We start from the raw sequence: 15,406 nt of genomic DNA, 5'->3' as shown, positions 1-15,406 counted from the left end.
ATTATAAGAAATTAAGATTCTAATACATTCCAAGAAGAGTAATCATCGCACATTAAGCTCTATTGTTAAAAATTTTCTTTGTATCATTAATAGATGTTCTATTTTTCCTATCACTTTGGAATTGTTGATGTAGTTATCAAAGAAACTTACAAAGAGCCTTCATTTAAAAGTCTAAACATGTAACAAACTTGACATACTACAAAGATTATACTTAAAATATTGTAGCAAAAAAATGAATGAAAGAAAAAAGTAACTCACTGGGTTACAAGACCAAGAATTTATTCTCATGCTCATTGGTCGGAAGGTTGACTGTGCTTTGGCTGAATATGGCTAGGCTCAGCTGGGCTGCACTGCTGTAGGCTGCTGGTACAGCTGGGTTTCACTCCTCACTGCTGCTGCACACAGGTCTGCCCTATACATGTTCATTCTGGGGTCAAGGTCAAGTGGGCATTAACTATGTAAGACACGTTCTCATGGAATATGACCAGAGTCCAAAAGCACAGGCGCAACCACCCAAGTAGTAATTGAGCTTCTGACTTCCTTACATTCGCTAATTAACCAACTGAAGCCACATAATTGAGTTCAACTTCAGGAGCAGAGAAGTACAACCTGGCCACCATGAGGCCATACAAGGGTGTGGATGTATAATTCTATAAAAGGGAATGACAAATTGGGACAAAAATGGAATCTCCTATATTCCTCTTACTTTTATTTTCCTTCAAGTTCAACATTCCTCTTACTTCGATCAGTCCCCACAAGATACCGCTTCTATGTCTTTCACCATATCACACTGCTCTTCTGTACCAATTTCAGTCCTTCAGTATTCCTGTTAAATCACAATGCTCAGAACTGAATATGAAACTCCACATGGGGTCTGACCTGTATTGATTTCTCCTAGTGAATGGCTAAAGAATATAAAACCTTACCTAGACAGGAGCACTGCCAAGAAAATAGAAATGAAATAATTTTGGAAGGTTTTGGTTTTTCTTAAAGATTTGTTTGAGAGAGAGAGAGATGTGCACCCGTGTTCAAGCACATCACAGGCATGAGCAGGGGAAGGGGCAGGAGAGAATCTCAAGCAGACTTCCTGCTGAGCACGAAGCCCAACAACATGGGGCTTGATCTCCTGACCCTGAGATCATGACCTGCACTGAAATCAAGAGTCAGACAGTCAACCGACTGAGCCATCCTGGTGCCCTGATTTGGGGAAGTTTTAAAAAGAAAATACTAGCTTCCATTCCCTAGTGAGTAGTAGTTAAAGACATTTTTCTTCTAAAGCATAAGAGAGAGAGAGGGGACGCCTGGGTGGCTCAGTTGGTAAGGTAGTTGCCTTCGGCTCTAGTCATGATCCCAGGGGCCTGGGATTGAGTACCACATGGGGCTCCTTACTCAGTGAGGAGCCTGTTATCTCCCTCTGCCTCTGCCGTTCCCCCTACTTGTGCTCTCTCTCTCTGACAAATAAATTTAAAAATCTTTAAAAAAAAAAAAAAGCATAAGAGAGGCAATTCAGAGTGATAAACCCAGATTCCACATAAAGAAATTATCCTCTAAATTCTGTTTTTTAATTTCAGGACCAAATTCTCAACCCTGATAAGAACCACATTCTCTATCTTTAGGCCATTTGAAAGTTTATTAGATCACTTAAATATATACTCTCTAAATTAATTTCAGTTAATTCATTACAATTCTGAGCTAGGTATTATTTTTGTTCTTCCTGAAAGATGAGGAAATTTAGGGTTAGACAGAAGTCCAGTGAACAATGTCTTTCTACCTCTAGGCCAGTAGGAAAGACACCTCTTCCTCCACCAGGAACATTCCTCCCTGACAACCTCCTTCTTTTGACGGCCTAGCTATTATTCATCCTTTCAGTTTCTAGTCAAATAGCACTTCCTCCATAAGCTGTGCCTAGCTTTCATTTTTTCAATCAATATTTGAGTCCATCTAGCAGTAAAGGACTCTACAAGGTGCTGGAGTGAACTAAACACACACAGTCCTTGCACTTAAACGGCTTAGCATCTGGCTGGAAAAACTTAAATAACTACACAGTGGATCAATTAATTACAAGCGCAGGAAACACTACAGAACAAAAGCACATTACCATCTGAGTGTGAGTTAGAGCTTGACTTCTGTGTGCTCACGGCTCTTCCTCCTCACAGCATTTAGCACGCTGAATTATAATTAGCTGTTTGTCTTTAACCCCCACTTTATTCCCCACTATGAGTGGAAAGTACAGGCATTAACTAAACTGTATTGCCATAGCTTGGTATAACTTCTGTTTAACACAAATACTTAATATTAATGTGTGGAATGAGTGATTAAACGATCAAATGAACTTGACCAAAATACTAAATTAATGAACCAGAATAAGACTTGAACTTAGGACTCCAATTTCCATACTTTTGCCTTTATATAGCATTACTAAGAAATGGTAATGATTCTAAGAAAAGTTAATATTACCCTGCTATGCAACTACACATAAAAAATAATTAACTTGTACATACATATTATTGATAAACTATGCCTACCTGTAACATGAAAATCTATGTACACACAAGTATCATACAGCGTCTCTCTGATACTAACATAAATATACTATAAGTAACCCCACAGGCCTTATTTATTCTGATAACTAGTTAGGCATTTGTAATGAAATATGCTAAACATATAAACTTGTAGATTTAACTGACAAGTTAAAAATGAGCTCACGCCTAAATAAGTTGTAACAACATTAGCTATATATTATATATAATAAACACAAATACATACAAATTTGGGATTATTATTTTAAAATGCAATGAAAAGTAACTTCTTAAATGTATAATTCAAAGTTCATGCTCCAAAGAATAATGCTATAATAAACTCTTGCATATAATAAAACAATTGTTCTTTCACTCTGTAAGTATATATTCATAGCATAATCAGCCAGCTATCCTAACTGAAGACATTAAAACATTTTATTTTCTTCTGAATATTGCATTTTCCCTTGAATTTATAGAAATTATAAATACAACTCCCAAACTGTTAGCACATCTTTCTTTCACTTTCCTCCAAAAGAATCACTTTAAGCTAGTCTTGTGAAGGGGATTAGCACCATCTAGTGAAAGAAGCTAGCAGAAAAATAAATTCCATTAGGAGAATGCTACTTAAACCAATAGAAAATTGTGTAAGTAGCAGTAAATTTCAGACCAATTTCAGAAATTATAGAAAACTATAGCAGTAATATCCCCTCCTGATTATGTTCTATTTATTTATATTGGACTCTAACAGATGTTAGCTATTAACATTACCTTTATTCTAAAAACCTAACACTCATTATTATAATTCATCAAAAAACTGTCAGAAATGTTCTAATTATGGAATGCTTAAAATGAAGAAAATTTGCTTTGTTGGAGGCACCACTAAATAAGTCCAACCCATGAACTTGTGGCCAGATATAATGAGCTGTGACTCAGTCCTTACAAAGTACAGTCCTTGGAAAGTCATTATACATTTTTGTACAAGGAAGATCATTTTGGCGGCTGCGTACAGGCCAGATTCACATGAAAGTATGTTGAGGAAAGACTAACTAGTTGAGGGCTGACGGAAGTAATGTAGACAGGAGACACCAAGGCCTAGACTAAAATGAGGAACGCGCGTCCAAGGGGGATTAGGGGTCACTGTAACAGCAGGATGACTGAAAACTAATGCAGCAGTTTTTAAAATTTGGGCACACTGTCTTTACCTGGTTCTATTATTATCTTTACTAAAACAGTTACTCATTTGTGTTTAGCCTTTTTTTCTCTATTAGAAGGTAAGCTCCTTGAGGACAGAAATTCCTTTAGTATAGATGTTAAATAAACAATATTTAATTAATAGGATATGTGCATGGGGGGTCACTTAATTTAATAATATAAATTGTGGAGATAACAAAAAACACAGCAGAATTTTCTGAAAACTATTTTTAAAAGAATCCTCTCAGAAATTTAGGAGAAATTTTATGTCAATTATGTACACTACAACCGTCAAATGCATGATCACTGCCTCATGATGACAATTTTTACTTGGTGGATGAAAAGCAGTTTGAAACGAGTTGGTCCTTTCCTACATTTTTGGGTTAAAAAGATCATTTCATGTATTATCATTTTTTCCTCTCAACTTATTTTTTCAAAGAATACAGCATGATTTATTCTCAAATGTTCAAAAGCAGGAAAACTATTAATTTTTTTCAGATATACACATGAAGGTAAAAGTTTCATGTTTTACCTTCAAAACAAAACATGTATATATGTTAAAATCCTAGCTTTCGAACCTGGTTAACCTAAGGAATTAAAAACACAAAATCAGGGCAATAGTACCTGTGGGGGAAAAGCTATGAGAAACAAGGGACTCTAAGTTCTCTCTAATGTTCTAGTTCTTAAGAAAAAGGGAAGATCAGTTGTTAAATGACACAGATATGTTTAAATGTACATTTTAGATGCATAACATTACTTTACATTAAATAAGAAACATTTTTCCCCTTCTCAATTTCAAAATTCAGTTATACTGCCTATCCCAAAAATGGGCCAAGATGACTAATTAAAGACTAAGGCTTTTACTGAAGATAAAAGCAAACCAATAAAAACAGAAAGGCACATAACCTATAAAAATTCACTTATAATACATCAACTACACATCCAACATTATCAGTATAGCAAAATAAAAATAAATTTTATATATGCTAAATTCCACCCTAAAATTCTAAAATACTCTAACCAAATTTTTTATTTTCCTACATCCTTTACTTCTGCTATCTAACAGTATTTTGCCTTTTCAAATTATCACATAAATTTAAATTGTGAATTCCTAAGCCAGAGAACTCAAATAAGGATGATTATTTAGACCAGAAGATTGAATATTCACATCTAATTGGCACATACCTGAGTTTAGGAAGAACTGGGGAGAGTCTCCATGAATGCCCACTGTGGCACATACCTGAGTTTAGGAAGAACTGGGGAGAGTCTCCATGAATGCCCACTGTGCCTGGTCCCAAGGAGTCAGAAAGGGTATTTACAAAGGCAAATACTCCACTCATGATTCCAAAGCCTAAGCCAGAAACTAAAGAGGAAGAAACACGTTAGACCCTTTTCATGCCAAGATTTCTCTTCAAATCAGGTTTCTAAGGACTAGAGAACACTATTTTGACAGGCAAACGGTATATGTGCTGCTGGAGAAACAGTGGAAGGCTGGCTCAGGAAAGACTGTGCTTGGCTAAATGATAAACAGAAAAGGGTGTAAATAGGAAAGGGAAGGGAAATGAACAGTGGAATATAGCAGAGAAATGAAAAAAGAAAAAATCTAAAGAGGCACAGAAACAATAGGTGAGAGAGGACACAATGCTGCAGTTCTGGCTTTGGTTTATTGTAACAGTCTGTAGAATTAAGTATGAGGGCTTGAAACTGGAACTAAGCTTGAGGGATGACTGCCTATAGTAGAAAGTAATTTCTGGGTCAAACTAGGTTGACTCAACTTAGGGATCTAGAATTAATCTTTAAAACATAATTCTAAAAGAAAACCCTGCAGGGGTATTAACTATATTAACATGGAAAGTCCTCCAGAGCCAAAGTTAGGGTAACAGCCCAACAGAGATAATAGTAACATTCCTTAAAAACTTAACTAGAGTATATGCATATTAAAAGCATATTAAAAACTTAACTAGAGTATATGCATATTAAAAGCCCAACTTTCAAACCTGACCAACTATTTAACGGACATACAGGTCACCTATAATTACTTCCCTTTATGTAACGGTCCTGGAAAGCTAGGAAAATGTACACCAAAAGGTCAAGGCAATAACAGAATACTATTTAAAATCTACAAAGATGGTGTGCCTAGGTGGCTCACTCTGTTAAGTCTCTGACTCTTGATTTTGGCTCAGGTCATCATCTCAGGGTCATGGGATTGGATCAAGCCCTACATTGGGCTCCATGCTCAGTGGGGAGTCTGCTAGAGATTTTATCTCTCTCCCTCTTTCTCTCCCTTTGCTCCTCTCCCATGTCTGCCCTTGTGCAAGCACTCTCTCTCTCAAATGGGTAAATCTTTTTTCCTAAAAAGACAAACAAACCCACCCCCCCAACACAAAACTACAAAGATATAAAAAATAAAAATGGCTTTTATGTCAAATCTGGCTTTTTCTCTTAATGACACCATGCAGTTCCAACTTACCATAGGCCAGCAATCGCATAGAAGGTGCTGTCTCATCTGGGTTTATAGTCTTCAAACCCTCACTGGCTTTTCTAAAATAAAACCACACAATTTTTTAAAAGGAAAAGCCGTATATCAGGAAAATACACAAGGTATTTCAAAATCTACTTATTGAGGCTCCTGCTCAGGTTATACCTTAAATCTAAAATTCATTTAAACAGTCGTAACTATAGAGAATAGATGGTTACCCCAGGGGAAGTGGCTGGGGGGATGGGCTAAATAGGTGATAGGGATTAAGGACTACACTTGTCTCGATGAGCACTGGTGGAGTATGGAAGTGTTGAATCACTGCATTGTAGAAATGAAACTAATATTACCCTGTATGGTAACTGGAATAAAAGTAAAACCTAAAAATAGCAAACAAAATAAAACAAAATCCATTTAAACTAAACCCAGCAAATTTTCAATTAACTAATATCAACCAAAATTTCCAACCAATTTGCCTTTTATCTGACTTTTCACAAAGAAGAGAAAAAATAAGAAAAATATAAGTAAACAAGCCATCAGAGATTGAACTATTAAGGGAAAAAAAGCAATGGTTCTGACTATTTTCTGAGCTCAGTAAATATTTAATTTAATGTCCTATCTATCACTCTGAATTCTTCCCCTCGTATGAAGTACTTAGACCTTTAATCCCAGTTTGTTGGTCCTATTGTGTTGTAGTATCTCCCACCTCGGTTATAGCTATTTTGCTACCCTCCCTTTTACCTTCCACTTCGTAGAACCTAAATTATACTCATCTTCCAAAGTCTCATTTAGTCAGCAGTTTCTCAAAGAAGTCATCTCTACCAGTGATTGGTAATCGCTAATCTCTCCTTACTCTTAAGTCCTAGAATGTCCATGATCTGAGCTCTCATAGGGGTACTTAATCATATGATCTTCGGATTATAAAATATTCTACATATTTGTTTCATATCCCAATCAGGCTTCAGGGGTAATTAATCAGAGAAGATGCTACCCTCAGAAAAGATAATAAATGAAACATTAGAATACTGGTCACTAAGAAATAATCTTCAGAGTGATCATATCTGTGCTTCTGTTGGGAACAATTCTCAGACTTATCTTGAGTCCCTACTCCCATGCAGATGTATTAGGTAGGAATGCAAGGTGTGGCTGTCAGTTCTATTACTGTCACTATTACTAACATTTGTTGGCTAGAAACTCTGCAACAATGATCCTGACTCAAAGGATATTTACATTATATTTACAAGAAGGTATATTTGTTAAAGCAATAAAGAAACCAAACATTTAAGATTGATTTTTCACCAAGTGCTGAAACAAAATGAGTTAGGTTAACTTTAAGAGTAGAAAATTTAATTAACCAGAACATACTTATACTCTGGGCATTGTGTTAATTTAAATTTCAAGGTATTCGTATTCAATATAGCAGGCCTATTTATTACATAAATATAAATACCATTGGTTACTTTAAATTAAGGCAATGTAGAATTAAACCATAGTAGTAATAAGAATAATGAAAAGGACCTTTTTCTTTTCTAGACTCAAAAGAAACAATTTGCCATTTCAGGGCTCTCCATTTAGAAGCATTATTTGGTAGCAAGGACATTAATCAAAACTTAAGTGGCTGTATCATCTTTCTCTGGAGTAGTAACCAACCAAAATGTTCAATTTTCCTAAATAAAATAACCTGTCACAGGAATGTTGTTAAAGGCTAATTAAAGGGCACCTGAGTGGCTCAGTGGGTTAAAGCCTCTGCCTTTGGCTCAGGTCATGATCCCAGGGTCCTGGAATCCAGCCCCACATCACATCGGCCTATCTGCTCAGAGGGGAGCCTGCTTCCCTTCTCTCTCTGCCTGCCTCTCTGCCTACTTGTGATCTCTCTCTGTCAAATAAATAAATAAAATCTTTTAAAAAAAAAAGCTAATTAAAGCTGAGAGACATATATGATAGTAATCTCTATCAACAAGTAGACATAATGGCACAACAGAATCAAATTTTAGAGGATTTGTTTGTTTTATATAAATTGCTCAATAATGAATAAAACATTTTTGCTATCTGGTATAGCAAGGCATCACAAGTATATAAATTCAAAAATCTAATAAACTTCCTCATTCTATGTTGCAAGTTTATGAGAGGAAAGGTCTATGGAAACAGTTCTCAACGCTAACATTAGGAAATGGAAAAGTAGAAAACACCATTAGTTTCCATGGTCCTGATGGATAGAACACATGATTGATGATGTAAGGGACAGTGTTTTCCTTCTTCCTTTTTTTTTTTTCAAGATTTATTAATCACAAATAAGCAGAGAGGCAGGCAGAGAGAGAGAGAGAGAGAAAAAAGCAGGCTCCCCGCCGAGCAGAAAGCCCCATGCGGGACTCAATCCCAGGACCCTGAGATCATGACCCGAGTGGAAGGCAGCGGCCCCAACCCACTGAGCCACCCAGGCGCCCTCTTCTTATTTAAAAAAAAAAAAAATATATATATATATATATATGTATATATATATATATAGTGTATTATTTGTTTCAGGGGTACAGGTCTGTGATTCATCAGTCTTACACAATTCACTGCATTCACCATAGCACATACCCTCCCCAACGTCCATCACCCAGCCATCTCATCTCTCTTACGCACCTCCACTCCAGCAACTGTTTGTTTCCTGAGATTAAGAGTCTCTTAAGAGGCGCCTGGGTGGCTCAGTGGGTTAAAGCCTCTGCCTTCGGCTCGGGTCATGATCCTGCGTTATGGGATCGAGCCCCACATTGGGCTCTTCGCTTAGCGGGGAGCCTGCTTCTCTCTCTCCCTCTGCCTGCCTCTCTGCCTACTTATGATCTCTGTCTGTCAAATAAATAAATAAAACCTTAAAAAAAAAAAGTCTCTTAAGATTTGTCTCCCTCTCTGGTTTCGTCTTGTTTGATTTTTCCCTCCCTTCCCCAATGATCCTCTGTCTTGTCTCTCAAATTCCTCATATCAGTGAGATCATATGATAATTGCCTTTCTCTGATTGACTTATTTCACTTAGCATAATACCCTCTAGTTCCATCCACGTGGTTGCAAATGGCAAGATTTCCTTTTTGATGGCTGCATAATATTCCATTACACACACACACCCCACATCTTCTTTATTCATTCATCTGTTGATGGATATCTCCACTCTATTGGGACAGTGTTTTTAATTTGACCATGTTACTGAAGTGGAAAATTCTGTTTACATTTATTACTATTTTCACGAACAAAAAAGACAAAGTCCAATTTTTGAAATATAAACTTTGTGGGGGCACCTGGGTGGTTCAGTTGGTTAAGCATCTGCCTTTGCTTAGGTTGTGCCTTCAGGGTCCTGGGATAGAGCCCCACCTTAGGCTCCCTGCTCAGCAGGGAGTCTGCTTCTGCTTCTCCCTCCCCCTTGGCCCTTCCCTACCTCTGACTCATGCCCTAATAAATAAATAAAATCTTAAAAAAAAAGAAATTGTAGTAATGATTATCTTAACATTTTTTCTATAAATGGAAGATGTTCTAAAATTAGAAATATTTATGGTATCAGCATTATAAGTCAAAACTGGATTAAATTACAAAAGCTTCAAGTCAAAATATGTTTAATGTATATTTTAGGCAACATATGCAACCATAATTTGGATTTCTTAAAGAAACTATTATAGGAAGAACTATCACTTGTGGCCACATGCCAGTTTCTCACAGTACCGCTCTTAGCTATGCTGAAAGTTACAATTCATTTATTCATTCTTCAAGATGAAGTACTTGTTCCCAAGGCCTGACCCATGAAATAAATCTATATGAGAACACAGTGATAAATATTTTGATTCAATTTCATATATATAAAAAACTGGTGCAAACCTTTCACGTTATAATCTTGGAGCCAAATTCAGATAGCAAAAATGTGATTGGAGCAGTACTTTTTTTTTTTAATAAACATATAATGTATTATTAGCCCCAGGGGTACAGGTCTGTGAATCGCCAGGTTTACACACTTCACAGCACTCGCCATAGCACATACCCTCCCCAATGTCCATAACCCCAACCACCTTCTCCCTCCTCACCCCTCCACCCCCCTCAGTTTGTTTTGTGACATTAAGATTCTCTTATGGTTTGTCCTGGAGCAGTACTTTAAAGTAGAAAACCTACTTTGGAAGTGGAGATAGCTAATATATTAATTAAACCAAAGTTCCTATATTTGAATGTAGTGCAGCACAAGAGCAAGTTAAACATATTTATATGTTTATTCATGTTAGTCATGAATAAAGTATCATAATTCTCAAACTTGTTTTAACATATAACTACATGACAGCCACCATTTCTATGATTTGCTAGAAAAATATTGTACAATAATGCAAAGGCTTGGTGAAGATGCATTTTTCAATGGGAAGTAAAGTCATCTATTAGTACAGGTTTGTCCTATTTTCTGTTTGTTAATTTCCAAAGGCCCTTTCAGAGGAATAATCATGGTTTCCATAGAAGGCCAAAGAGGCTTCTCTGAACTTGGTGGCATGGGAGCCTTGACGGACCTATAATTCCTTTCCAGTATGTCCCCACTCCCTCACTGTCCTCATTAAAAATAGCAAGCTATGTTCAGCTTGTAGTCCTTCAGAACCATAGGACAGTGGCAACAAAAGGCTGCATGCCAGGTATAATCCATGAAGAAACAAGGTGGTAAAGACCAGCAGACTTAGTCATTCCAGGTAAGTCGGATTTTAGAACCTAATACCCTACGGGGTTGTTAAACCCATGTCCCTATACTGTGAAAATCTATCAAAATTAGGTCTGCTCCAAAAGTAGGATGAACATATGTGAAAATGCAAAACCAACATGAGCTGGTGATACTGCTGACAGGAAAAAAACAGTGCAACCTGAGACTGAGTTCAGAGTACAGTGCCCAGGCAAGGGTGGGAAAGACCACTGCTCTCTGTACGACTTTGACCACAGAAGGGTACTGTGTTGGGTCCTAAGCACAGGTAAACTCCAGACACTAACAAAAACAGGTGTCTATTGACAAAAAAGAGATAGAAAGGTTTAGAAGCCATATCTATGTCTTCTGAGGGCCAGGTGAAGGAATGAGGTATGTGTAGCCTTGAAAGAGACAAGATGATAACCATTGAACAGAGATTTCATTTGGTTATGTAGGGCAGAGGTCAGAAAGAGGAAGATTTTGATTACCTGAATATATTATACAGTTAAAAATAATTTTGGAATTAAAGTAATTGCTGCTTACCACAAAACATTCAACCACAGCTGAATAGATGTTCCATCTATTAAGGATTATATTCTTGTGGAAGCTTAAATTGTTCCTACTTGGTTGCTGCTCTTTGATAGTTCCAGAAACTAATGGAAATTTCATTTTTAAACCTTTTCTAAGACTTTTACTTCTAAGCAATGGCTTCCTGGCTTGCTATTTGTAAGTAAAAGTGCTTCATTATTAAATTTTACTATTACTAAAAGCAACCAGTAAGGGGGTGCCTGAGTGGCTCAGTTGGTTGAGCATCCGACTCTTGATTTTAGCTCAGGTCATGATCTCAGGGTCATGAGACTGATTCTCATGAGATCTCTGCTCAGTGTGGATTCCCTTTGAGATTCCCCCCACCTCCCTCCACCACCCTCTTCTCTAAAGAAATTAATCTTTAAAAAAAGAAAAAGGCAACAAGTAGGGGCACCTGGTAGCTCAGTCGTTTAAGCCTCTGACTCTTGATTTCAGCTCAGGTCATGAGCTCAGGGCTGTGAGATGGAGCCCCGCATGAAGCTCCACATTGAGCATGGAGCCTGCTTAAGATTCTCTCTCCCTCTGCCCCTCCCCACCCCCACACTTTAAATAAATAAATAAATATATAAAATATTTCAAAGCAACAAGTAAAAAATACAGAAGGCCTGGCATATTGGCAAGAACAAATTATCAGAAGCCTATTACAAGAGATGTTTTCGAGACTCTGTCTTGATTGCATACATGAAATTTGTGGAATGCCTTAATTATCTCATTTGCAGAAATAAAAAGAGCACACTCATCACTTTATTAAGGCTTACTACATAATCAAAGCCAACCTCATGACTGCCTGAAAGAAAATATGGTTCTAAGTTCAAGCTGTGTTTCAAATCTGCGGTTTCATGTGAGGTCCTCATGGATCCTACAGATGACCAACTTCCTGGCCTTAAAAAAGAACTCATAACCATGGTTTTTTAAATATATTTTTCTATTATAGACATGAAATCACATGAAACATCATAAAATAAGCCCTGTTTTCCCCTAATACAGCCAAAATAATAGTAGGCATAATCTCCATAAGAATTATTTATTTTCAGTGGTGGCAAAGAGAAGCACACATTAATTCTAAGCTGGAACAGTTTTTCTTGTTATTTCAGTGGCTATTTCTCTAGCTTATTTTCCTGCAGGGCACTTATTATCTTCTAGCATACAGTGTATTTTTGTGTTCATCCAGTATTGCCTCTTTCACCATAACCTCTACGAAGACAGAGATGGTCTTTTAATCATCCCGTATCCCCAGTGCCTAGGACAGTGCCTGGCACTGAGTAAATTCTCAAGAAATATTTTTTTGAATAAGTGAAGGAAGAAATGTACACAAGTTAAAATACTCAGTATTTGCAGGGCACCTGGGTGGTTCAGTTGGTTGGGCGTCCAACCCTTGATTTCAGCTCCAGTCAGGGTTGTGGGATCAAGCCCCAAGATGAGTGGGCTCTACCCTTGGCAGGGAGTCTGCTTGAGATTCTCCCTCTCTCTCCCCCCCTCCTTCTGCCCCTCCCCACCACGCAAATGCACTCTCTAAAATAAATAAATCTTAAAAAAAATTCTCAATGTTTTCAGGCTGGAAATGTACAACCCCTTGACTTATAACTCTGTAGGAAGGCACAGACCCTCAATACCACACTATATTAAGGTTTCAAACTATTAAATCATAATTCAAATATAAATGGGAAAAAAGGAAAGCAAATATTTAACTTACTTTAAGAGTTTATAATACACAAACCGAAACATTTCTTGGATAAGGACTGAGACCAACACTCCCAAGATCAGCAGATATTTCTGTATTGGTCCATCTTTGTTGTCAGTGATGGTTCTTGCCATGAACCAAAAAAGAGAGGAAAACAGCAGAGACACCAACCAGAAAAAAGCTCTGAAAAATAGAGAAAGGTGTAAGTGAACAGGATTCATAATGATTTAAAAGTGAGAAAACCCTACTTGAGAAGGGACAGATTTCCTGACTCTTTTATAAGAGGGGGGGAAAAGTCTTCATAAATTGATGCCCTGGATCACTTTTTTTTTTTTTAACATTCATTTATTTATTTAAAGATTTTTTTTTAAATTTATTTGACAGATCACAAGTAGGCAGAGAGGCAGGCAGAGAGAGGAGGAAGCAGGCTCCCTGCTGAGCAGAGAGCCCGATGTGGGACTCGATCCCAGGACCCCGAGATCATGACCTGAGCCGAAGGCAGCGGCTTAACCCACTGAGCCACCCAGGCGCCCCCTGGATCACTTTTTCTTAATCAATGGTTCATTTTCCCTGGTGAGATGAACATGCAGTCCAAGAGGAATGCGAGATTTTTTCCTAACATTTTTTTTCCAGTGGCCCTGCTCCTTCTAAACTACGTCTGCAAACTGTCAAGGACTATCTAGCTAAAAGCCTGATTGTTTGCTACTCTTCCTAATTAGTGCTTTGTCCATTCATATGCAAATATGTATCTTTCGCTCCCCCACCACCCCGCCCCCCCCCAAAGTGTACATCTCTATTAACGGAGTGATTGGTATAAAATTCAGAGGTTGAAAACCTGTTGAAATCTAAGTCAGCTTTCCAGGCTTGCCTTCAACAACACACCTGAGGATTTTAATGATTATAACAAGCTTTACAAATCTTTTCCTCAAATCTCCATTGTTTTTAAAATGACCCATCTGATGCGGCACTTTCAATACAGTTGTGAGAGGTGAAGCAGCTCAGAAAAGGTGGTCATCACTGGCCTACCATGGCTGTTTCTCCGGGTATTAAGTGAAACTCAAAGGTGGAGGGGGAGGTGCGGGGCCCCCGGAAGAGCTGCCAGACAGGTGAAAACCGGGATTATGACCACGTTCGCCGCAAGAGTTCAGTATTTACCAACCTCCCGCAAAGAGATGCACTGACAGGGGCTTCGGTGTTTTCAACGGGTTTCCACGGGTTGCCACCCTTTGGCTCTACACCTGAATCACCTGGGGAGCTTAAAAAAAATCCGTAGCCCGAATTCCACCCCCTAGACATCACGATTTGGCTGATCTGGGGTAGGGGTCGGGCACGGGTATGCTTTAAAGCACCTAAACTCCGGGGGCTAATGTGCTCTTAACCCATTTGGGATTGATTATAGATGTCCGTGAGAATCTGCGGGCAACTAGGGACCCCCTCCAGTAAAATAAAAGATGAAAAATTTGAACTTACCCACAATTTTTTCATACAATTTTAATGGCTGCACAACTCACCAGAACCCACCCACAGACACTCGGCAAAAACTCAGGAGCCATACATCAGGGTTTTCTGAGCTCCTTCCCCAAAGCCCGGCCTGTGGGGTCCTGGGGCTCTTTTTCTTTTCCCGCCGACCCTCGGAGGACGAGGAGTACCAGAGGAGCGGGATCTCGGCTCTCCCCGTCCCAACCCTTCTCCCCTCCAAAGCCCAACAAGGTCGAGCTCCTTGGCGGGGACGCCGGGGGTCGCCGCTCCCTCCCGCAGGGGAGGAGAGCCCCAAGTCCGGGTTTCCCGGAGCAACCGCCTCACCCGATGATGAGGAAGATGACGCGCAACGGCTCGGTGGCGATGGTGAAGATGTAGAGGGCCAGCGCAGGCCCGAAGGCAATAAAGGCGCAGCCAAAGAACACGGCCGCCGTCATGGCGACCGCGGAAGCCGGCCGGGAGGCCTAACAGGGACGCAAGGTGCGCCGGGCGCCGACAGAGCTGAGCGCGGCGCGGGGGTGCGAGCAGGGAGCGACGGAGGGGGCTGGAGGAGAAGCGGAGGAGGCGGGGCAAGGCAGAGGGGGCGGGGCAAGGCGGAGGAGTTTGGAGGCGGGGCAGAGGAGGCTGGAGCGGGAGGGGCGGAGCGCCGCAGAGGGGGGTTGGGGCGGGGCAGAGGGGGTTGGAGGCGGAGCGGAGCGCGGCGGAGGGGCCGGGAGTGGGAGGGGCGGAGCGCTGCCGAGGGGGCTGGAGGCGGAGCGAAGGGAGCAAGGCGAAGAAGGCTGGAAGCCGGGTGTGGA

General features: G+C 39.4%; 1 protein-coding gene across 4 annotated transcripts in view; it reads right to left on the bottom strand.

Moving 5' to 3' along the window:
• The window catches only part of APH1B (aph-1 homolog B, gamma-secretase subunit), a 70,580-nt gene extending 55,380 nt beyond the window's left edge, over nt 1-15,200 (bottom strand). For 3 of the 4 annotated variants that reach the window (XM_046007311.1, XM_046007308.1, XM_046007309.1), the window contains exons 1-4: nt 14,934-15,200; nt 13,143-13,313; nt 6,181-6,251; nt 4,951-5,073 (exon numbers count right to left, since the gene is read on the bottom strand). In XM_046007311.1, coding sequence (XP_045863267.1) covers nt 4,951-5,073; nt 6,181-6,251; nt 13,143-13,313; nt 14,934-15,046 — 478 coding nt within the window. In that variant the 5' untranslated portion in view covers nt 15,047-15,200. The remainder of the gene's footprint in view (nt 1-4,950; nt 5,074-6,180; nt 6,252-13,142; nt 13,314-14,933) is intronic. The other variant, XM_046007312.1, reaches the window with a different exon arrangement.
• Between the last annotated feature and the right edge of the window lie 206 nt (nt 15,201-15,406).

The sequence above is a fragment of the Meles meles genome, chromosome 6, assembly GCF_922984935.1.
Source record: "Meles meles chromosome 6, mMelMel3.1 paternal haplotype, whole genome shotgun sequence".
Classification (NCBI taxonomy): domain Eukaryota; kingdom Metazoa; phylum Chordata; class Mammalia; order Carnivora; family Mustelidae; genus Meles; species Meles meles.
The sequence above is the reverse complement of the archived record's forward strand: the minus strand, read 5'-3'. Positions and strand labels throughout refer to the sequence as shown.